We start from the raw sequence: 24744 nt of genomic DNA on the forward strand, positions 1-24744 counted from the left end.
TCAGGAGTGCCAGTAAGTAGCCGGGTATCAGCAAAAATTCAACAGCTTGTCAATACCCTCAAACGACCAAAACGACCACCATTACGAGAATTCTTTGTGGACGACTTTGAAGAATTGTTAGAAGGTAAAAGAACCCTTTCTTACCCCCATTTATTCCAATGTGCCTGTGATCCCATAAACTATAATGGTATTTTTTCTACCAAGGCTATTTTCCTTTTTAAGAATAAGACAGGAATCTTTTCTAGAGACCGTAGGTACTGTTCCTGCGGGATCCTGTAAAGTATTCAAGTACATCCCACAAGCCAGGCTTCTTTCTAAGGACTCTGTTGGCTTCCAGAAATGCAAGTAAATCATAGAAAACCTTGCCAACAGTGACACAGTGCCCTCTGAATAAGTTTAAGAGGAATGCAGTGAGCGTGCAGCAAGTCCCATTCACTGTCGCTCCATAGAAACCCAGGAGTCAGTATCTTAACCCCCAAGTGTTCATAAGCCTTTTAACACAAACCACTTAAAGTCAAAGCAAAATACTTATATCAAATGCAAACTCTATGTGTTCTTGTTCTTTACATCACAAGTAAGATATAGCTGATTTTCTGCCCAGCAGTTGGAAACTGTCAATCATACACTGGGAGAGAAAAACCTCTTCCAGAAGTGAGAAAAAAACAACAACCCTCAACTTCTCACCTTTCCAAACAGTTGGGCAAGTTGTATTTTATTGGGAAGCATTTATTTTTGTTTTACTCAAGAAAATATGGTCTGTGCTCATTGTTGTAGTTGTAGCAAATTTAAATTTACACCTCAGTATTTAAGGGCAAAATATAATTCAGCTCAAAAGATTTGAGCTCTTTTTTTATTTTTTGAGTCCAGAATTACTAGTCTATGTTGATAATTAATTTTTTTTAAATTTTTTTATTGATTTCAGGGAGGAAGGGAGAGGGAGAGAGATAGAAAAACATCAGTGATGAGAGCAAATCATTGATTGGCTGCCTCCCTTAGACCTTGACAGGGGATTAAGCCTGCAATCTGGGCATGAGCCCTGACTGGGAATGGAAGGAACCATGACCTCCTGGATCACAGGTTGACGCTCAATCACTGAGCCACACCAGCCGGGCAATAATTGATATTTTTAACATAGTTGTTGTTGCAATCCTAGACTCTAGGCATGTTCAGATACACAGCTTTACTTGCTGTCAGTTTATAAATGCACTCGGGTCTCCTTAAGTACCTCACCCAAATTGCCTAGGAAATTGTAAGAATTAAGTATCTCTTTTACATTCATGAGGCTAATATGTAGGTCATAGCCCTGATTCTAGGAAAACATGTTTTCTGTGCATTAATAAGTTTATACCTTAAGTATAAGTCTCCTAGCTCCTTTAAAATGAATAAAATCATGATTGTGCCAATATGAGTGTATTTTTTTTTTAAAAAAAAACAACAACTTTTGTGTCTACATGTGTTTAGTTCAACAACCAGATCCGAACCAGCCAAAGCCAGAAGGAGCACAGATGTTAGCCATGCGAGGGGAGCAGCTAGGTGTGGTTACGAATTGGCCCCCGTCTTTAGAAGCAGCATTACAGCGATGGGGAACCATCTCACCAAAGGCCCCGTGCTTAACCACGATGGACACAAATGGGAAACCCTTGTACATCCTCACTTACGGTAATCCTATAAGGCTCGTCTTCCTTCTGTTTGCTTACGCACACACCTGCCCCTTTCAGAGTGGCTAGTTTATCTTTGTGCTGCTTTTATGTTTCTGGTCCTGAAATAAATGGAATCTGAAAGGAGATATTTTAGGAAAATTATTTGGTTTAAATATGAAAATTATTTATTAAATTTTTTAAAGTAAAATCCAGAAATGGATCCAAAAACTTAGTGATCATCACTCTAACAAGATGTTAGAATGTGTGTGAAATTCTTGATATTAACGGTTTTAGAGGAGATTGGTAGTTAAAGAATGTGTATCTAAGCTCTTTGACATATATAATTCAGAAGAAACAAAATCTGTTTGCAAAGTGCTTTTGCAGAAAACAAGAGAAACAAGCTATTCCCTAATTCTTTATTCAGTACAATTAACGCAGCCTATAAATTTTTGGAAATGAGTGTACCAGGGTGACCCCCCTCTCTGTGTTCTATAGATAAGGGGCTGTGGCAAAGCAGGTTGTCAAGTTATTTGCACACTGTCTGCTGCAGCTTTGCAAAGAAACCAGCCTCATAACTAAAAGACCAAATGGCTCTTATTGTATCTGCATGCGTAAGGTTAGAGTATCTTTTTTTTTTTTTAACTTTGAATTTTATTTGCCCAATAGTCACTACTGTTCTATGCATCTCATGGCCAGATATGGGGTGGGCAATTTAGGACAGATGTTTCATAGCCTCCTTTTAATGACTTTATTGGGTAATCATCTATATGAGACATATGTTATGAGTCAATCTTTGTTTTTACTTCGGTAAAAAAAAACCACCATAAAAAAAGTAATTTATTTCCAAATGTAAGATTGTAATTTATCAGGATATAAAATGAAAGTGTTTTTCTTTGGAAAAGAAAGGCTTTATCCTATATAATCCTATATAATGAAGAGATAATATGCAAATTGACCATCACTCCAACACACAAATTGGCTGCCCCCATGTGGACACAAGATGGCCAGCAGGGGCAGACAGTTGTGGGTGATCAGGCCAGCAGTGGAGGGCAGTTGGGAAGGACCAGGCCTGTAAGGGAGGGCAGTTGGGGCAATCAGGCCTGCAGGGGAGGGAAGTTAGGGGTGACCAGGCTGGCAGAGGAGGGCAGTAGGGGGCGACCAGCCCTGCAGGGGAGGACAGTTGGGGGGGACCCAGGCCTGCAGGGGAGGGTAGTTGGGGGGGACCATGCCTGCAGGGGAGGGCAGTTAGGGGTGACCAGGCCAGCAGAGGAGGGCAGTTGTGGGTGACCAGGCCTGCAGGGAAGGGCAGTTGGGAAGGACCAGGCCTGCAAGGGAGGGCAGTTGGGGGGACCAAGCCTGCAGGGGAGGGCAGTTGGGGGCAACCAGGCCTACAGGGGAGGGAAGTTAGGGGCGACCAGGCCTGCAGGGGAGGACAGTTAGGGGTGACCAGGCTGGCAGGGGAGGGCAGTTGGGGCAACCAGGCCAGCAGGGGAGAGGAGTTAGGGGCAATTGGGCCACCAGGGGAGCAGTTAGGTGTCGATCAGACTGGCAGGGGAGTGGTTAGGGGGTGATCAGGCTGGCAGGCAGAAGTGGTTAGGGGCAATCAGGCAGGCGAGTGTTTGGGAGCCAGCAGTCCTGGATTGTGATAAAGATGTCCGACTGCCCATATAGGGATTGGGCATCCCTCTCAGGGTCCCAGATTGGAGAGGGTGCAGGCTGGGCCAAGGACACACACACACCCCTGTGCACGAATTTCGTGTACCGGGCCTCTAATTTAAAATAATTTATTTATTTTGAGACTACAAAATGCTGACATTTAAACACTCATTCAACAGAAGTAATGTATTTTCTCAAACTTGTTTTTCATTTGTTTATAAACTAAATATTTTTTCTTTTAAATTCTTATTGTTGAAAGTATTACAAAAAAGTAAAGAAAATGTTAATTACTACGATGAAAACTGGAAAACAGGTAGAAACACTAGATTAACATTAAAGATCGATGTTGTTGAAAATATGCTGAGAAAAGTTTCTTGAGTAGAATTGTTCTAATACCAAGTAACTTGGTATAATCGTAGGGCTAGGTCATTTACTGTATGTTTACATTCAGCTCTAAAATGTAGCTTCCTCACAGCCCTCAGGTAGCAGAATTCCCAGCTGAAAAACAGAATCTTCACAAGATGGTGGGTGAAGGTTGTAAGCAAACTTTTAAAAATCTTATGCTTTCTATTTACCAATATAAATAAAAGAGCATATGAAGAGAACACATGGCATTCTATCATGCTAAATTAATAAAAGTAAATCATGCTAGGCAACTAACTTCCTTCTATCATGCCTCACTTCGAAAACTTCTCTATCTTCTTCTCTACCTTCTCCCTGGTCTTAGTGAGAGCTCTGCTCATTCATTTTGCTTTGGTGCAGTGTCTCTCTCTCTCTCTCGATTTAGATGCTTGAGCTATAAAATCAGTGAGCAACCTTTCTATATGTTTTTGATGTTTTGCATTGTTGGTGATGTGCTTCTCAAGCTCCCACCTGTTTCTACGTTAAATAGCCACTATGCTCCTCATGACCTTTGATCGCCCTTCCTCACTTACCTGCCTCCCCTCAGAGTTACACTCCCCGCACAGTGCTTAGTCCTCCCTCAAATCAAAGTAAAGTTAAAATTCATATGTAATAAGATAGTTTAACATCATTTCAACATCTCTTTTCCACCCGAACATGCACATTGCTGTTTCAGAGCCTCAATATCTGTTTCCCCAGTTAAAATATCTATTTAACTTGCCTTAAATCTTGGGGAATTTCATGTCTTAACTCCCAATTTTTAAATATGCAATAAAGTATTATTAACTGTAGTTGCCATTCTGTACATTACATCCCTGTGACTTATTTATTTTACAATTGGAAGTTTGTGCCTTTTGTCTGCCTCCACTCATTTCGCCTACTTCTCACCCCCATCTCTGGCAATCACCAACCGGTTTTCTGACTCTATAAGCTTAGGGTTTATTTGTTTTTTAGATTCCACATATAAGTGAAAACATATGCTATTTGTATATCCCTCTTTGACTTATTTCACCTAGCATAATACCCTCTAGGTCCATCCATGTTGTTGCAAATGGCAAGATTCCATTCCTTTTTATGGCTGAGTAATATTCCATTGTTTATATGTACCACATTTTCTTTATCCATTCATTTGTCAATGGATATTTAGATTGTTTCCATACCTTGGCTATCATCATCCTATCTAATAAAGAGGAAATATGCTAGTTGACCCTCACACCGTCACAAAGATGGCAATAAGAAGGGAATATGCTAATTGACTGTCCCACCCTCAAAGATGGTGGCGTCCACAGCCAATAAGGAGGGAATATGTTAATTGACTGCCCCACCCTCTAAGATGGCGGTGCCCACAGCCACAAGATGGCGGCGCCCAGTCCCCTTAGCCCCGTCGGGGCGCCTGCCTCCGGAGTTCCCAAGTCCACTCAGCCCCCCAGCTGCCCAGGGCTGGCCGAGGCTTGCGCTGCCGGCAGTAACAGCAGCAGAGGTGTGATGGGGCATTGCCTTCCCCTGATCGCCGGGTCGCCTCCTGCCCCTGAGGGCTCCCGGACTGTGAGAAGGGGCAGGTCGGGCTGAGGGACCCCCGCCTCAAGTGCATGAATTTTCATGCACCAGGCCTCTAGTACTTAATAAAATGGTAATATGCAAATTACCATCACTCCACTACGCCCACGATTGGGCCGGCTGGAGGCGCGGGGAGCGGGACTCAGGGTGGCCGATTGGCTGGCGGGAGGAGCGGGGGGCGGGCACTCGCGAGTCCCCGACCCCCGCTCCTCCCGCCGGTTTAAACGGCCGGCGCTGCTTAGGCCGGCGCTGCGGAAGACGCTGGTGGCGGAACTCAGGGTGGCCGATTGCCTGGCTGCTGGCACCAGTTTTCCGCCAGCAGCAGTTTTCCTCTGGCCACCCGCCGATCGGGAGCGCCTCCCGATCCAAGTTCCTCTTGGGGTGGCCGATTGTGCTGGCGGGAGGTGCTCTGATCGGTGGGTGGCCAGAGGAAAACTGCTGCTGGCGGATAACTGGTGCCGGCAGCCAGGTGAAGGAAAAGTCTATTGCACGAAACTTCGTGCAACGGGCTCCTAGTTGTAAATAATGCTGCAGTGAACATGGGGGTGCATATGTCTCTTTGAGTTAGTGTTTTTGTTTTCTTGGGATAAATACCCAGAGTGGAATTGCTAAATCATGTGGTAGTTCTATTTTTAACTTTTTTAGAAACTTCCATACTGTTTCCCAATGTGGTTGCACCAAATACATCCCTACCAACAGTGCACAAGAGTTCTCTTGTATCCACATCCTTGCCATCATTTGTTAGCTCTTGTCTTATAATAGCCATTTGGTGATAGTTATTGTGGTTTTGATTTGCATTACCCTGATGATTAGTGATATTGAGTTCTGTTTTTTTATAATTCTTTATTGTTTAAAGTATTACATATGTCTCCTTTTCCCCCCATTGACCTATCCCCAGCTGTTCCCACCTCCCAGCACATGCCCTCACCCCCTATCTGTGTCCGTGGGTTATGTTTATATGCATGCATACAAGTCCTTTGGTTGATCTCCCCCCCCCCCATACCCCCCCGCCCAAGGTTGGACAGTCTATTCGATGCTTCTATGTCTCTGGATCTATTTTTGTTCATCAGTTTATATTGTTCATTATATTCCACAAATGAGTGAGATCATGTGATATTTACCTTTCTCTGACTGGCTTAATTCGCTTAGCATAATGCTCTCCAGGTCCATCCATGCTGTTGCAAATGGTAAGAGTCCCTTCTTTTTTACAGCAGCGTAGTATTCCATTGTGTAGATGTACCAGTGTTTTTTAATCCACTCATCTGCTGATGGGCACTTAGGCTGTTTCCAAATCTTAGCTACTGTAAATTGTGCTGCTGTGAACATAGGGGTGCATATATTCTTTCTGGTTGGTGTTTCTGATTTCTTGGGATATATTCCTAGAAGTGGGAGTTCTATTTTTAATTTTTTGAGGAAACTCATACTGTTTTCCACAGTGGCTGCACCAGTCGGCATTCCCACCAGCAGTGCACGAGGAGGACAGTTAGGGGTGACCAGGCTGGCAGGGGAGGGCAGTTGAGGCCCAATTCCTTTTTCTCCACATCCTTGCCAGCACTTGTCGTTTGTTGATTTATTGATGATAGCCATTCTGACAGGTGTGAGATGGTACCACATTGTTGTTTTGATTTGCATCTCTCGGCTGATTAGTGACTTTGAGCATGTTTTCATATGTCTCTTGGCCTGTATGTCCTCTTTCGAAAAAATGTCTATTTAGGTCCTTTGCCCATTTTTTGATTGGATTGTTTTTTATGGAGTCTTTAGGGATTTCTATGTACAATATCATGTCATCTGCGAATAATGACAGTTTACTTCTTCTTTTCCAATTTGGATGCCTTTTATTTCTTCTAGTTGTCTGATTGCTATGGATAGCACTTCCAGTACTATGCCAAACATGAGTGGTGAGAGTGGGCATCCCCGTCTTGTTCCTGTTCTTAGGGGAAATGGTTTTAGTTTTTGCCCATTGAGTATGATGTTGGCTGTAGGTTTGTCATGTAAGGCTTTTATTATGTTGAGGTATGATCCCTCTATTCCCAATTTGCTGCGAGTTTTTATCAAGAAAGGGATTTGGATTTTGTCGAATGATTTTTCTGGATCAATTGATATGATTATGTGATTTTTGTCTCTCAATTTGTTTATGTGGTATATCACATTTATTGATTTGCGGATATTATACCATCGTTGGATCCCTGGAATAAATCCAACTTGGTTATGATGTGTGTCTAATGTAATGCTGGATCCGATTTGCTAGAATTTTGTTGAGGATTTTAGCATCTATATTGATCAGGGATATTGGCCTGTAATTCTCTTTCTTTGTGGTGTCTTTATCTGGTTTGGGGATTAGGGTAATGCTGGCTTTATAAAAAAAGCTTGGAAGTGCGACTTACTCTTGAATTTTTTAGAATAGTCTGAGGAGGGTAGGTTTTAGTTCTTCTTTGAATGTTTGATAAAACTGCCCTGTGAAGCCGTCTGGACCAGGGGAGTTGTTATGTTTCTATGAAAAAATGCTATTGGATTTTTGATAGGGAGTACACTGAATCTGTAGATTGATTTGAATAGCATGGACATTTTAACAATACAAACAACCCTTGGAGATATTGTAGGTTTAATCCCAAACCACTGCAATAGAGTGACCATTGAAATAAATTGAGTCACATGAATTTTTTATTTCTCCAATGTAAGTTATGTTTACACTATACTGTAGTCTAATAAATGTGACATATTGTTTAAAAAAAAACCCAATGTGCATACCTTAAATATACATACTTTATTTATAAAAAGTGTTAACCATCACCTGAGCCTTCAGCAAGTCATAATCTTTTTGCTGGTAGAGGGTCAATGCTGATGAAAGCACATTATCTGGGAAGTGCCTGTATTCTTACAATCCATGAGTACAGAATACCTTTTAATTTATTTGTATCTTCAATCTTTTCCATCATTGTCTATAGTTTTCAGTGTATAGGTCTTTCACCTCTTTGGTTAATTTTTTTCAGTTTCTCTTTTTGATAGTTCATATTAATGTATAGAAACACAACAGATTTCTGTATATTGATTTTGTATTGAGTAACTTTACTGAATTCATTTATTAGTTCTAAAAGGGTTTTTGGTGGAATCTTTAGAGTTTTCTACATATACTAGTAGTATCATGTCATCTGCAATTAGTGACAATTTTACTTCTTCCTTTCCAATTTGGATGCCTTTTATTTATTTTTCTTGCCTAAATGATTCTGGCTAGGTCTTCTAATTCTGGTTGGAGTGGGCATTGTCTTGTTCTTAATCTTAGAGGAAAAGCTTTTAACTTTTCACCATTGAGTATGATGTTAGCTTGTCATATATGGCCTTTATTATATTGAGTTATATTCTCTTATATCCACTTTGTTGAGAGTTTTTATTATAAATGGATATTGAATTTTGTCATTTTTTCTGCATGCATTGAGATGGTCATATATTTTTTATCATTTATTTTGTTAATATGGTGAATCACATTGATTAATTTATGTATGTTGAACCATCCTTGGAATAAATGCATTGGTTATAGTGTATGATCCTTTTAATGTATTGTTGTATTTGGTTTGTTAATATTTTGTAAAGGATTTTTACAGCTATGTTCACCAGGGACATTGCCCTAAAATTTTATTTTCTTGTGGCATCCTTGTCTGATTTTGGTTAAGGGTAATGTAGCCTCATAAAATAAATTTGAAAGTGTTTTCTCTTCTATTTTTTTGAAGAGTTTGAGAAGGATTATGATTATTTGTCTTTGGATATTTGATAGAATTCACCAGTGAAACTGCCTTGTCCTGGACTTTGTTATTTGGGAGATTTTTGATTACTGATTCATTCTCCTTACTAGTAATTGGTCTGTTTAGATTTTGTATTTCTTCATGATTTAGGCTTGGAAGGTTGTATGTATCTAGGAATTTTTCCTAATAAAAGGGTAATATGCTAATTAGACCGGGAGACTGGACATCTTCCTACCCTCTGACTTACGGACGAAGCCACAGTGATGGGGGCTGAAGCAGAGGTAGTTAGGGGCTATCAGGCCAGCAGGGGAGGGCAGTTGTGGGGTCATGAGGCCGGCAAGGGAGTGGTTAGGTGGCGATCAAGCCAGTAGGCAGGGAAGTGGTTAGGAGTCAGTGATCCCGGATTGCGAGAGGCTGCAGGCCGGGCTAAGGGATATCCCCCCCCCCCCCCCCCCCCCCCGTGCACCAGGCCTCTAGTAGGTTTATAATTAGTTGGCTTATAATTGTTCATAGTAGTCTCTTATGATCTTCTGTGTTTCTGTGGGATCAATTTTAATGTCTCCTCTTTCATTTCTGATTTTATTAATTTGAATCCTTTTTTTCTTGCTGGTGTTTATATTTTCGATAAACCAAATTTTGGTTTTGTTGATATATTCAATTGTCTTTTTAGTCTGTATTTCATTTATTTCTACTCTAATCTTTGTCATTTCCTTCCTTCTACTAACTTTGGACTTCATTTGACCTTTTTCTTGTTCCTTGGGGTATAAAAGATAGGTTGTTTATTTGAAATTTTATTTTTTTAAATAAACAATAGAGATTTATTCAAGGGTCTTAGAGTTTTCAAATAGTAAACACAGCTAGGAAAACAAACAAAGGTGTTTCAATGAAGAAAGTTAAAAGTTCTCAGTAAAAAGCACATTTTTTTGAATTATCAGTCCTGCATCCTTAGCCCCTGGATGGTTATCAGCTAGATGTCAGGCAGTCAGGATGATGGATGCCAGGAGGTTGGGTCAGGTCTGGTCTGGGTGTGAGTGAGTGAGTCCTTCAGGGGGTTTCAGGTGACCTGGATACAAGAGTCCTTCAGTGGGAATCAGAGGGCTACCTGGAGGTCCAGATCTATGCCCAGACATTGACGCAGGACGGGAAAGTTCAAAGTTTAAGTCCCCAGGCGAGTTAGAACAAGAACACAGTCTTTCCTCCTGCCTCATCCTTCATAATGTTAGTAATTTTAGAAGCTTGTTTAAAAGTGACTACATTGTAGGTATTCCCTATCACCACTCCTTTCTCTCCAGATTAGAGTATTACTGATATTTTTTAGTTGAGTGACTTTTACTAAGTCATTTAACTTCCCTGAGACTTAGTTCCTTTTATCTGTACGATCTGGGTTGTCAGAGAAACCTTAGAAGTCTGCTGAGGATGAAATGAATAAGATAGAGGTTCTGTATATAATGAATAAGATAGAGGTTCCTCAGTATATATCAGGGTACATTTTAGTATTTGTTTTTTCCCTTTAAAAAGTTATTATTAAACTGATGTTGCATCTTAAAATTCATACTGTATTAGAATTAGAGAAATATAATAATTCCATAACATATAAATTCAGAATAGGGGTTTACTGAGTCAAAGCAGGTTTATGATACTTGATATGTGTATCAAAATGTCTTCTAAAAAATTTTGCCAGTAACATCAAGAATATGTAGGTGTTACTATTTTCCTACAATTTTGCCAGCATATGAGATTTGACTTTTCTCTTGATTTTAAATAGTCTTAATAGGTTCAGATTGTTTCTTCATTATTATTTTAATTTATATATATAAAAGGCTAATATGCTAAGTGTCCTTCCCTCCATCCTGGTAATGACGTCATGTAGCAACGTCCAGCTTCCTCTCCCTAGCAACGACTAGCCTCCTTGCGGTTTCTTCAGCCCAGGAACACTTTAGCCAGGTGGAAACACTTTACACTGTAACCAAACGTCTGTAAAGCATTTTCCCGTGCCTCATCTCATTTGATCCTCACAGAAGTCCTGGAGTAGGTAGATAGGAGACTCGGTGGAATCCTATTTTCTTTTCATTAGCCAGAAAATGGAGATAACTCAGGAACAGTCAGATGGAAGAGGTGCGGAGTGCAAGATATGAGGAAAGGGCATTGCGGAGCTTCCATGCCCTCTCCTAACACACCACTTTTCCCAAATCTCCACGTGTTCACCAACCTGGAAGCTCCTGAAGTTTTTTTTATTTCTTGAAGGAGCAGGGCATTTATGAAGGTAGGCATTTATTGCTGTTAATTTCCCTCTTAACACTGCTTTTGCTGCATCCCATAAGTTTTATTATGTTTTATTTCAATTTTCATTAGTCTCAAGATATTTTTTTTATTTCTTTGTTGACCCATTGGTTGATCAGTAGCATATTGTTTAATCTCCACATATTTGTGAATTTTCCAGTTTTCTTGTGATTGATTTGTAGTTTTATACCATTATGATCAGAAAAGATACTTGATATGATATCAGTCTTCTTAAATTGGTTAAGACTTGTTTTGTGGCCTAAGATGTGGTCTACCCTGGAGAATGTGCCATGTGCACTTGAGAAAAATGTGAGTGCTATTTTTTTTTTTTTGGATGAAATGTTCTATATATATATCCTAAGTTCATCTTGTCTAATGTGTCTTTAAGGTTGATATTTCCTTAACATGCCTGAATGATCTATTCATTGATGTAAATGGAGTATTAAAGTTTCCTAATATTATTATATGGCTGTGTATTTCTCCCTTTAAGTCTTATTAACATTTTCTTTATATATTTAGGTGCTCCTATGTTGGGTGCATAAATATTTGCAAATGTATTCTCTTGTTGGCTTGACCCCTTTATCATTATGTAACATACTCCTTATCTCTTATTGCAGTCTTTTTTTATAATTAATTTTGTCTGATATAGATATTGCTACTCCAACTTTCTTTTGGTTTCTATTTGCATGAAATATTATTTTTCTATCCCTTTACTTTCAGTAGTGTATGTCCTTACATCTATCTGAAGTAACTCTCTTGTAGAAAGCATATAGATGGATCTTGTTTGTTTTTATCCATTCAACCACTCTGTCTTTTCATTGGAGGATTTAGTCCATTTCATTTTAGGGAATTATTGATAGGCATGTACTTATTGCCATTTTGTTCATTGTTTTCTGGCTCTTTTGTAGTTCTGTTCTTTTCTTCTCTTGCTCTCTTCCTTTGTGATTTGATAACTTTCTTTATTGGTATGTTTAGATTCCTTTCTCATTATCTTTTACTTATCTCCTGTTGGTTTTTGCTTGCTGGTTACCATAAGGCTTACATGTAACACCTTATATTTATTATACTCTATTTTAAAGTTAGGTTGCTTTAAGTTGATAATAACTTAAGTTTGAATGCATTCTGAAGCTCTACATTTTTATTCCCCTACTCCCACATTTTATAATTTTGATGCCACACTTTATATCTTTTCATATTTTATATATCCCTTAACTTATTATTGTAGTAACAGTTATTTTTACTACTTCTGTCTTTCAACCTTCACACTAGTTTTGTAAGTGATTAATGTACAACCTTTACTATATATTTACCTTTACCAGTGAGATTTATAGTTTCATAGGTTTTGATGTTACTAATGAGTACCCCTCTTTTGTTTTTAGCTTAAAGCAGTCCCATTAACATTTTTTTGTAAGGATGGTTTAGTGCTGATAAACTCTTTTAGCTTTTACTTGTCTGGTAAACTATGAGTCCTTCAATTCTAAATGGCAAGTTTACTGGGTAGAGCATTCTTGATCAGAAGTTTGTTTTCTTCTTTATAAACCAGTCAAGAACTGTTATCTTCTTTAACTGAAATCAGCAACTTTTTATTTTTTATTTTTAATATGTTTTTATTGATTTTTAGAGAAAGAGAAAGGGAGAGGCATAATGAGATAGAAACATCAATGAGAGAGAAACTTCATTGATCAGCTGCCTCCTACACACTCCTTACTGGGATTGAGCCAGCAACCCAGGCATATGCCCTGACGGGGAATTGAACCAGTGACCTCTTGGTTCCTGCATCGACGCTCAATCATTGAGCCACATGGCCGGGCAGCAACTTTTTCTTTTTCTCTTTGAAAAACATCAAGTATATTTCTTAAATTTTGCCAAAAGTGTGTTGCCCTTTTCAAACTCTCTATTATAATCTGGCCTTAAATGAATTTATGGTGATATCAACTTCAATGTTCCAAGTTGAGGATGAAGTTGGTGCTGATTGTAACAGATTTGTTCATTTACAACGCAACATTTTTCCATTACAAAAAAACTGATTATAATTGTTTATTCAACTATAATCGCTATTATTGTGCACATTAAAGAGAGTTGAGGCACAAAATAATTGTTTTCTTAAGAGAAAAAATTATTCCCTGCGTGATTTAGCTTCCCCCTTTTTTTTTTTTTTTTTTTTTGGTTAATCCTTGCCCGAGAATATTTTTTTCCATTGATTTTTTAGAGAGAATGGGAGGGAAGGAGGGAGGGAGAGAGAAACATATGTGAGAGAGACAGATCGATCAGTTGTCTCCTGCACGTGCCCCGACCAGGGCCTGGGATTGACCTGGAACCCAGGTACATGCCCTTGACCAGGAATCAAACCCGCAACCCTTCAGTGGAAGGGCCAATACTCTACCACTGAGCCACACTGGCCAGGGCCTGTGAGTGATTTCTAATGGCTAGTAATTATATATATATATATATTTTTGGGGGGGGAGGGTAGATATAATAACCAAAGAAAATAGCAAATAATTGTGAAGTAGCCAGTCTTGACGAGAAGGATTTAGGGAGGATGGAGGACGGGGCATGAGTAAAACATCATACCGAGTAATTACTTCAAGTGCTCAAGAAGCATGCTAAGATGTATAGCTTCCTCATGACATTAATAAAACAAAGAAACATTTGTTGAGCACATACTGTAAACCAGAAATGTTCTAGGAATTAGAAGAATCAAAGATAATGAAACCATTCTCTTTGTCTCACTAGGGTGAGACAATCTGCTAAATCCTGTGGCAGGTAAACAGTATAATAACCTTAATTGAGTTGTTGCAAAATCCAATGTAAAATAAAATAAATTCATATTTTTAATTCAAAATATATATTGTAAACAAAAACTTTTTAATTTAGTTTTTACATATAAAATAGGAAAAAGATTAAAACAGCTATTTCATTTATAGAAAAGAGTTGAAATTGCCCTTAACTTTATTATACTGTTATTGAATTAATAGAACTTCTAACACTTTACTTCTGAAAGCTCCTAGACACTGAAGTTGTAAAAGATTTAAAAAAAAAATTTTTAATTGATGAGAGAGAGAGAGAAACATCATTGTGAGAGAGAAAAGTCGATCATCTGCCTCCCACACGGGCCCCAACTGGGGACCAAACCTGCAACCTGGGTATGTGAACCCACCACCTTTGTTGTATGGGACAATGCTAAAACCAACTGAGCCTCATCAGCCAGGGCTTTAAAAGACCTTTATGTGTCCAAGAGCTCATGTTAGATTTTTAAAGTCATATTTATTACATCTCAGACCATTTACTATTGCCTGGATGATGCTGCAGGAAAGTCTGGTACTGGGATGAAGGGATTTAAAATCTGCAAGTTCTTCAAAGCTGGTCATTCTTTTAGAAGTGTTTTATTAATCCTGCTTTGTGTTCATTTTTTTTGGAGTTCAAATCTTTAAAATAATACAAAATATTTACCAATATCTGTATCTAAGTTCAATGATTACTCTCCTAAAACCCGGAAGCTAGAAATATTTGAAGTTGAGAAATACAGGACTTTGAGGAGGGAGAGGGGTCAGACCCTGTCTTACATACCCTTTACATTCATTACAGTCACACAAGACAGAACTCATTAACAGAGGAAATGTGTGTCATTTTTGCACAACATAAATTAGCAGTAACACACTATTGCCGTGGTCTTTGCCCTGCTTTGCTCCCCAGACATTTTCCCCACAACTTCTGTGATAATTAAAATTCTCAATGGCTTTGCTGTTGGCACTTTGCACTCTAAGAATATTTGTATTTGCAGTGTATTCCAGTGTTTAGGCTTCTCAGCTTTGCTGGGTCAGAGTTACTAGCTTTTATTTCCCATTTTTATTCCAGGGACTCTATAACTTACTGGAAGACTTACCATGAAAAAGTATTATGTTCTATATAATTTAATGTGCACATTATACACAGCTGAAAAGTCGTTTGCACAATTATTTGTGGCTTTATAATTTGTGTTGATAGGCAAACTCTGGACAAGAAGTATGAAGGTTGCTTACAACATTCTGCATAAATTAGGTACAAAGCAAGAACCGATGGTGCGACCTGGAGATAGGGTAAGTGCAATTTAATTTATTTCATCTCCAAAACACATTGTCTTATGTGGAAAAGATGCCCCCTGTAGTAAAGTTAGAGAGTCCAGTGTCACCTAAAACTGGCACTACTAAATAAGACTTTCTTTAAAAAAACAAAACACACGCAACATATTTTTATTGATTTCAGAGAGGAAGGGAGGGGGAGATAGAGATAGAAACATCAGTAATGAGAGAGAATCACTGATTGACTGCCTCCTGCATGCCCCACACTGGGGATGGAGCCCACAAACCATGCATATTCCTTGACTGGGAATCGAACCCTGACTTCCCAGATCACAAGTTGATGCTCAATCACTGAACCATACTGGCCGAGCAATAAGACTTTCTTAACATTTACTCCGAACAAGGAGCAATTATGTAACAAGTAATTTAATCTTGAACAACTCAGTGGGCTTAACTAGAGTACTTCTCACGTTCTATCTATGAGTTCACATGGACTTGAGAAGTTAAGTCTCAAAATCAGATGCAGGCACAGAACTAGTAAGTGGCATAGTCAGCACTCATATCCATTTCCGTCTGACCCCAAAGCTATGTCATACATTGTCTCCTATTTTGAAAAACACTGTACCATCTACTTGAGCATACAGGACAATTATATTAAAAATTTTTTTTTTACATTAGTCAGTGAAATCAACAATCTTGGCAGCAAACTGCTAGTACCATTCCTTCCTCACTGTTAAATTTCTTGATATTGGCTGTGTTTCACTGAAAAGCAAATTTTTATTCTTACTGCAATCTGATAAGTTACAGAGGACAGATATTGGTATTTCCATTTCAGTGTTACACTCATAGCAGGTAATAAAGGATAGATATTATATGCTTCTACATATATGAAGTACTTAGAGTAGTTAAATTTATAGAGATAGAAGAATGATGGTTGCCGGGGACTAGGGGAGGAGCATGGGGAATTATTATGTAATGGGGATAGAGAAAAGCAAAAAGTTTGGGAGATGGATGATGGTGATGGTTACACAACAATGTGAAGGTATTTAAATCTACAGAATTGTACACTTGAAATTAATAGAGATGAACTATGTTATATATAGGGTGTCACCCCCCAAAAACAAACAAACAAAACCCGTACACACACTTAGAATAATTATAAAGACAGTGTTTATTAAAATACATTTAATTTTCAAAATTGAGCTATCAGCTGTTACAGTGTATATATTTTACCACAATAAAAATGTCAGTTGTAATATGTCTCCCTTATCTATAACTTGGTTATACTAATACCCTTATTATTTTAACCCTTTGCACTCGCTTGCTTTTTTCTCAATTCCTTTATTCTAATGCTAACCGTGTCGAGTCACACTCAACATCCGAGTGCAAAAGGTTAAAAAACTTTTTTTGTAGTATTGCCTGCAGATTCTTGAAGTTCCCTTATAATTAAAAAATAAACCACATCTGTTCAGCTAAGAAGTTTATAGGAAAATGGGGGGAGGAGAGCACAGTTTGATAGAATAAAATATGTAAAGGGATTTTTTGTGTGTGTGTTAGTGGCTGGTTTGTGTTGTATGAGGGGGACTACTTTTCTAAGTTATTCTTTGAAAATTATTTATGTGGTGGTGACGTGGCCAAGATGTTAGAGGGGGAGATGGCTGCCCCATCAGGCTGACCGGGGGTGGAGGCCGGAGAAGAGTTCGAGATCTTGGGCCTGAGCCCACGAGCTGGAGGTCCTGCAGTGTAGGGAGGCGGGGGCAGGGGCAGGGGCAGGCGGCCCAGGAGGGCTGGTGGGTGCCCATCCTGACCCTGGCACACAGGACCACGGCAACCGCACAGAAGAAAGGAAGACAGCAGTGTCTTGCACAAAAACCACGAACAAAAATATCAGCATTGTGGGCAGTAAGAAATACAAATACTTAACAAAGCAGACTCACAGATTTGCAAGTGCAATGAGCAGCCATGCCAAACTCGATGGATGATGACAGAATGGACCCCATGTTCACACACCTGTGAAAGAGGGATGCAGAGCAGAAAGTGACATGTACCCAACAACTGAGCACTGGAGCCCTGATTAGGACCCCAGAGGGACTGCGTTGGGCTCTCACAGGTCTCTGCCCAGTGCTGCAAGGGCCAGGACTGCATGACCCTGTGGGAGGCAGGAGTGTGGTCAGAGTGCACAGTCAAGTGTGGCAAAGGTGTCGGTCCCTGGACGGCAAGGTGTACCACTAACACTAGAAACAAAAGCGTCCTCTCCACCACCCCCAGGGAGACTGGGGCTGTGGATTACTCGAAATGCTACCTGCGGTGAATGGGTGACTGCTCTAAGCCCACCATAGGAAATTGAATTTTTTGTTTGTTTGTTTCAAAAAATTGTTCCCAATACCAACAGACACACTGGGGTCAAAGTCCCTCTTAGGAGCTTAGCTGGCCCCGCCCCCTCCACAGGGTCACCATGGAAACGTGGCTAGGGGAGATGCCTGCATTCCACACTCCACATTCCACGTTGCCAGCTGTGAAAGAGGAAGGTTCCAGCTCTATCCAGCTGGAGAAGGAAGGGAAGGGATGAGGAAGCAGTATCCGGTGCTACACTGGCGTGGGAGCCTACCGGAAACTGTGGTGAGGATCTGGCATCGCGGGGAACGGGACTTCAATGTAATGGAAATGAACCAGGGGACACGGAGGCCCCGAATCCTGAAACTGCCTGAAATACTGAGATCCCGGAAGCTGAAGCCGGGCTCTAATGGCAAGAGAAAAACCATTCAGTTTTCCCTGGACTCCAGTGAAGAGGAAGCCACAGCCCCCAGGAACCAGGATGGCAGTGCTGCCCGTTCCAGGACCACAATGCTGCAGAGGGCCAAAGCGCCAAATAGGGCCTCCTTGACGCAGGGAGAGGCCATCAGGACCGCCCTGCTGAGGTCGGCCACGCCCACCCGGGCCTCGGCGCCAGTGCCGCTCAAGACCGACCCAGTCAGTATCCAGGTGAGCTGGGACCCACGGGGCTTCTGGACAATGGACACTAGTACTAAGCTCAAACCCCAGGAACCAGGAATACTTCCCACAAGGGAGGACTCCAGTAGTCCCCCTCCAGCATATTTTCGTTTAGTAAATGATTTTTTGAAGCCAGAGAAACCAACAAAGGCAGCAATGGGGCTTATAAAAAAGACAGTGGAAGTGATGAAGTTAGACCACCAAATAAGAGAAACTAAAATCCAGCAAAAGATGGTAATGGAGGAAGCTGCATTCCTACTCAATGAAAAGTTACCTGTCCAGGCTGGCACTACAGTCATGCTAGCAAACCTGACCAAAAAAGCCAAGGAGTACAGAAAGGAAATTGAAAATCAGTGGCACAACTATGCACAAGAAAGTGGTGAGATCTTACCAACAAAACAAGAATTAGCCTCCAAATATGCAAAACAAACTTCAGAGCTTAAAACAACACAGCTCTTGGGGAAGGAAAAGCTGGAATACAATTTGAAGCAGCAGTTGGAGGCAATGAGGGACATGTCGCAGGTAAGGGAGAAACAGCAGAAAGAATTGCAGACTTTACAGGAGAAGCTAAAGAAAGCCCGAGCTAAGACAGCTGCAAAGGCTCAGGCCCGGTACCTCCAGGAAAAAACATTACTGGAGAAGCAACTGAATGAACCAGCCATGGTCATGTTGGGAAAGAGAGAAGAAAAGGAACTAAAAAGGAAGGTCCAGGCCTTAGAAGTGGCAGCAGAGAGGCGTGCTTCTGAGTTGCACCAACTCCGAACAGAGGAGGAGGAATCACACCAGGAGTTAGGACAGCAGCCCCAGCAGCCCCAGCAGTCCCAGGTGGAAAAGACCCCCCAGAGCTGGTTAAAGCTTCAGAAGCAGCATCTGCAGAAACATTGGTCTACGAAGCGCATACCAGAGAGGCAAGAACCGCACCATGTTGCTCCAGAACCACCACAGGTTGCTCCAGGACCACCACAGGTTACTCCAGGACCACCACAGGTTGCTCCAAGGAACAGAAGAAGAAGTTCTTCCACCGCCACCGAATCTACTCAGTCCACATTAGTTTCGAAACTGTCACAGATTCAGTAAGGACTGGAGCAAGTATTCCTAGGTGCTGCATACACCTGGTTAAGAAGGTTTTTAGACCTCATTGTCACTGTAAAATATCCATGATGTGTTAGTGTGAAGGACTAGGTGCTTTTTTTACAGCTGAACTGCTAGATATTTGTGCTATCAGCTTCCCTTAATTAGGATTTTCTTTAATTGGCTCCGGTTAGTAAACAGGATGTTCCTCAAGTCTTCAGATAACCTAACACCATTTGCCAAACACTCATACATGAAAAGAAGTTGAGGAAACCACCTTGAGGAAGTGAAAGGAAAACAGTTGTGTGACTTATGTCATCTAGCAGAAGCAGATTTCTTTAGAAAGCACGTTTAAGGATAGCATCTCAGATTGACTTTGTATTGTGCTTTCTGCTCTTTAACCAACCAACATCAGTTTACCCTCATTTCCTTTTGGCCAATTCAACACAAAGGCAAAATGTTTTTAAATATTTTTAAAAGAAATTTGTGCCAATGACCAGGTAGCCCCTTCTGTAGTTTGCTCATGAGTGACAAAGTGTTCTTATAAATCAAGATCAATAAATGCTAGGCAGAATGACCTTTTATCTCAGGCAGCCCTTACAGTTTTAACTTTCAGTAAATTGAAAAGGGAAGTTAGAGGGGACGTATATTACCTCAACTCTTTTGAAGTATTTTTCTGTGAAGAAATACCTTTACAATTAATAAGGTGGCAGAATGCCTCTGCTTGTTTTGTCTGTTTGATTTTAAAGTATCAAAAGAAAAATTTTAAATGTTTGGATGACTTTTTAGTCTTGTGCCATCTCTTTCCGTAGCAACACCCTAAATTCTAAGATGACAACTTTACTTAATGTTAACTATAGTAAGTACTCCAGTTTCAGGTCCCCTATTACATTGTCATACTGTGTGCACTTAATAGTGCATGAAATACCTTTTGTAATTAACATGTGCCATATATTTATGCTTATTTAATAGAACTGGGAACAGTATTTTAAATTAGTATAGACTTTAGGGTAATTTTTTTACATTTATGACATATTGATGTTTAGACCAGTGATTTGTTTGAATGCTGAGTTCTAATACAGAAATATAATCCTATATGTCAACAATGCTTCTCTATGGGGAAATATAATCAACTGTATGTTTTCTGGAAATTGTCAGTAATGAAAAACTTCAAAATAACTTTCTTGAACTTTATTTATGTGTAAAATGAATTCCTTTAAATTGCATTACAAGAAGGACTCTCCCTCAATGTGCCTTTAACTTATAGCTTTAACCATTTTTCTGTTAAATATTCTTTAATAAATAAGTATTTTGTTATTAAAAAATTACAGCCTACTTGGATTTCAAATTGTATTTATGTGGCTAATATCTGGCATGTGTGTATAAATATTTATTAAATAAGCATACAGGAGCAAAGTATTCAATAATAACCTTCTATTGCAGTAAGCAGGATTCTTGGAAAATCATTTTTGGATGAACATTCAGTCCTTAGCATAAAAATTATAGGTACTTTTCATGTGGATGATCCTATTAATGCAGTTTGGGGAGTACCTTCTTGGGCTTTGAAAGGGGCATTGAAGTACCTAAACTGAATAGGTTTCAGGATGTTGTAGGAGGAACAGTGGAAGATACAAGACTTACCACATGAGAAGCCTGTCTTTAAGGAGCTTGCAGTCTTAAAAAAAACACACAAAAAAACAAACAGTCATATTGATCATTAGCTTTTCTATAAATTGGAAATGGATACAGGTCCCCAAAAGAGATAGTGATTGATACACCTGTGAACTGTTTGGGAAGAAGAGAGAGATCTCTTTCATTTGGGATCTGAGAAGTTTTTTTGGTGAAAAAAAGTAAGGCCGTGAGCTCCAAGGAAGAGCATGTGAAAGAGCTGGGGGTGGGGGAACAGAATGTGTTGTGCCGAAGAAGACAATCCAGGCACGCACACAGTAGGGCTGAGTGTGGGAACAAGATGAAATCAGCTTAACAAAATTTAAATCTTAGCAAACACTAGGATGGGCTACCGCCTCTTGCTTTATTGATGTCTATTCTGAGTCTGTGGATAATTAGGTTCAATGAAATCTCAAAGGAATACATAGAGAATCAAATTAATGGAAACCGTGTGGGTTTATGATATCTTTGGAATCACTGGAAAGAGACCACGAAAAGGGCTTGTGACTGATCAGATATTAAAGGAAAACAATGAGAATGATGAAAGTACAAACTTCCCTTCCTTAAAAAAAAATTGAAAAAATATATCATTTTTTTATTCTAAAAGAGCCTTTTGGTATTTACCCTTTTCTATCCATTATTTTAATATGATTGAGAGCTTATAATGTACAGTTTTATATCCTTTTATTTTACATTAATACATTTCTTCCTATCTTAACACAACTCTGCAAGGTTATATAAATGGCATTATCAACATAACTTTTAGTGATAGAGCAGGGGATTTTAAATCCTAAATCATGTTGACCTTCCTTTGAGCAGAGCTGGGATGGCAGCTAAACTCAAATCTCGGAAACATAATTGCCGCATAGTCCAGCTCAGAAGGGTGGCAACTTCTCTGTTCTCTGCTCATGATGACGACTCCCACCTGCAGAACAGGTAGATTTTAGGGAGAACAAGTCAGTGTGTAATGGGTCCCTTATGAATGGGTGAGATCATTCGTTTCAGATGGAACTTCAGCGTGTTCTGCTTTTTTATTGCAGTTTGATCAGCTTCCTTAAACATTTTAATCTGCGTCAGGGAAAGAAGTCATGCGGCAATGGTAGCCTGGAAGATTTGCAAACATTTAATAGAATATTCTTGCTTCGCCAGATCCAGATCTAAAGACAGATCAACTCTCAGCCTTGCAGTTGAGGGCAGAACACTGGAGGCTGATGCACACCTCAGATAGATTTTTAAAATAATTGGTTGTGCTTTGTGTGCATAGACATACACTCCTCCTTGAAAATCCTCTTGCTGGTAGCCTGCTAAGACAAAGGATTACTAATTAATTAATTATTTCACAGGATTTCTCAAAATTCTCTTAGTAGTGCAGATAGTTTTATTGGCCTTTTATTGGCGACCCACAGGTTAAGAACCACTAGCAGGGTCGCCTAAGACCATCGGAAAACACAGATATTTACATTACGATTCATAACAGTAGCAAAATTACAGTTATGAAGTAGCAACGAAAATAATTTTATGGTTGGGGGTCACCACAACAATGAGGAACTGTATTAAAGGGTCGCGGCATTAAAAAGGTTGAGAACCACTGTTCTAAGGACTATAAGAAAACATATTGCAGTCATACTATCCATTATTTGGTTATTTGGATGGTAATTTAAATTAACCTGGCTTTTAGAACATTTACCACAAAGCTAAGATACAGGTTCTAGTGTTCTCGTTTTTCAGATGAGACAACTAAGGCTTAGAGGAGCTAAAATTGTGCCGAGATCCCAGAGCTAAACCTGACCCTGGTCTGAATAGAGTCCCAGTGGGGGTCCAGGTGCCAGCCCAGCACACTGGTGAGGAAGCACCCGCGTTCAGCCGTGATTGTGAAGACTCCGAGAGTTTTTCATAAAGCCAGGGGAAAACAGAACAGTGTGTGCACTATAGTTTCTTCCACATAAAAATATGTCAACATGGAAGATAAGATTAAAAAATGATAGTTGTATTCTGGTACAGTATTATAGATGACTTGGTAATATGTGTTTCACGAGAATTAAAGGACAAGTATATAATTCTTAGTAAAATGTGTCTGCCTAAAATGCATTTTTAAGTATGGCACCTAGTTTTGTTCCAGCATTTGTTCTTAATGGGAACGTGAACCCCAGTGTCTGTGGCGGGTTGCATCCTTTCATGATATCTTCAAAGCCATGTTAACAGTAAGTCCTTCCTCCCTCCCCCCCCTCCCCGCCCCCGCGTGTCTGTCCAGGTGGCGCTGGTGTTCCCCAACAACGACCCTGCTGCATCCATGGTGGCCTTCTACGGCTGCCTGCTGGCTGAGGTCGTTCCTGTGCCCATAGAAGTACCACTCACGAGAAAGGTAAGGCACGAGTTGTTTCATTAAAGCCTGCTAATGGGAATGGCAGGCTCTGCTACACTGGAACATTCTCATGAGGTCAGAATGTGCTTTTCATCTCAGCAGGGTGTGGATCAAGAGGCACGAGAGGTTTTCCTTGTTTCTAAGGCTGTCAGGTTTTTAGCAATTAGCTCAGTGAAGGGGACAGTAACCTCACACACTGCTCAGCTGCACGGGTTAGCAGGAACAGTGTCTCTGAGGCAGAGCTTCTATGCATTGTAACACCACTGAGCCGAGTAATTTGTTAATAAAGCACGTTTCTGAGTGTCTTGTTCCTCAGCATCATTACACTGGAAATAGGGTAAATGACAGATTTTTTTTTTATTTCGAGGGGTGGCAGTTGTTGCTTTCATTCAGATGTTTGTACATTATCAAGTCCCAGGTTCAGCTACAGTTTATGAGATCTTATTCCATAATTAGAATAAGTAGCTAATCTCTCTTATAATGATAGTGTCCAGTATAAGAAGGAACGTTGTGCTGTCCTGCACACTGGTGTATGTTTTTTCGTCCATGTGAATGACTTGCTCTCCATACTCCAGAGCTATGGTAACTGGAGGGAGAAAGATAAAGGGAGGAAACCCTACAGGGTTGACAGATGGTCTGATGTTGTCCAAGGAGTCACAGCTGGCAGCCATGGAGTGGTCCCCTCTGACACTCAGGCTCTGTGACTTCAGAACATGACGTTTGTTGTCTTAGAGAACGTCTCTTCATTTTAAATAAAAGAAACATTGGCTCAGGACGTACACATGAGCATAGGTGATGACATGTTCTGTTCCCACTGGACTCGTCTTAAAATAATGGGCCTAATATGAACCAAATTTTCTGAATCCTGAATGTTGCTTATTGAACCTGACTGAACAGTTTAGTCCCATGTATCTTTATTTATCCTCTGTTCTAATTCTTGGGGTCAGTGTTCCTGCGATGCTTGACATGGAGAGGAGTGGCCACATGTCTGTGCCAGGACAGGCCTCGAGTGGTCACAGCAGATCTGGAAAAGCCTGCCACCAGAACCCTCTCGAGGTGGCTGAGCTGGTCTGGTAAGGCCAGCTATCAGCACAAATCTGTCGGCTGGTGATTTAGGCTGAGCCAGAATTTCTCCTTCGTGGACACAGGCTCTGCCACGGGCATGTGGGTTTGACAGGAAAATAGCAAGGCCTTCAGTCTGGGGGTCAAATGTGAATATTCTAAGTAGGATAGGCTCTGTGGGCCGCAGGAATCAGCCGACCAGGGCCAGCCACTCAACATTCACTTCCTCCCCTTGGAATTCTAACACACCAGCCTTTTGT

At 40.2% G+C, this 24744-nt stretch overlaps 1 protein-coding gene across 4 annotated transcripts in view; it reads left to right on the forward strand.

Annotated features, from left to right (window-relative positions):
- DIP2C (disco interacting protein 2 homolog C) overlaps positions 1-24744 on the forward strand; it is a 396044-nt gene that overhangs the window by 267353 nt on the left and 103947 nt on the right. For all 4 annotated transcript variants that reach the window (XM_079759400.1, XM_079759402.1, XM_079759401.1 and 1 more), the window contains 4 exons: positions 5-124; positions 1462-1659; positions 15257-15348; positions 23312-23422. In XM_079759400.1, the coding sequence (XP_079615526.1) occupies positions 5-124; positions 1462-1659; positions 15257-15348; positions 23312-23422 (521 nt within the window). The remainder of the gene's footprint in view (positions 1-4; positions 125-1461; positions 1660-15256; positions 15349-23311; positions 23423-24744) is intronic.

The sequence above is a fragment of the Cnephaeus nilssonii genome, assembly GCF_951640355.1.
Source record: "Cnephaeus nilssonii genome assembly, chromosome: 1".
In the NCBI taxonomy this organism is placed as follows: domain Eukaryota; kingdom Metazoa; phylum Chordata; class Mammalia; order Chiroptera; family Vespertilionidae; genus Cnephaeus; species Cnephaeus nilssonii.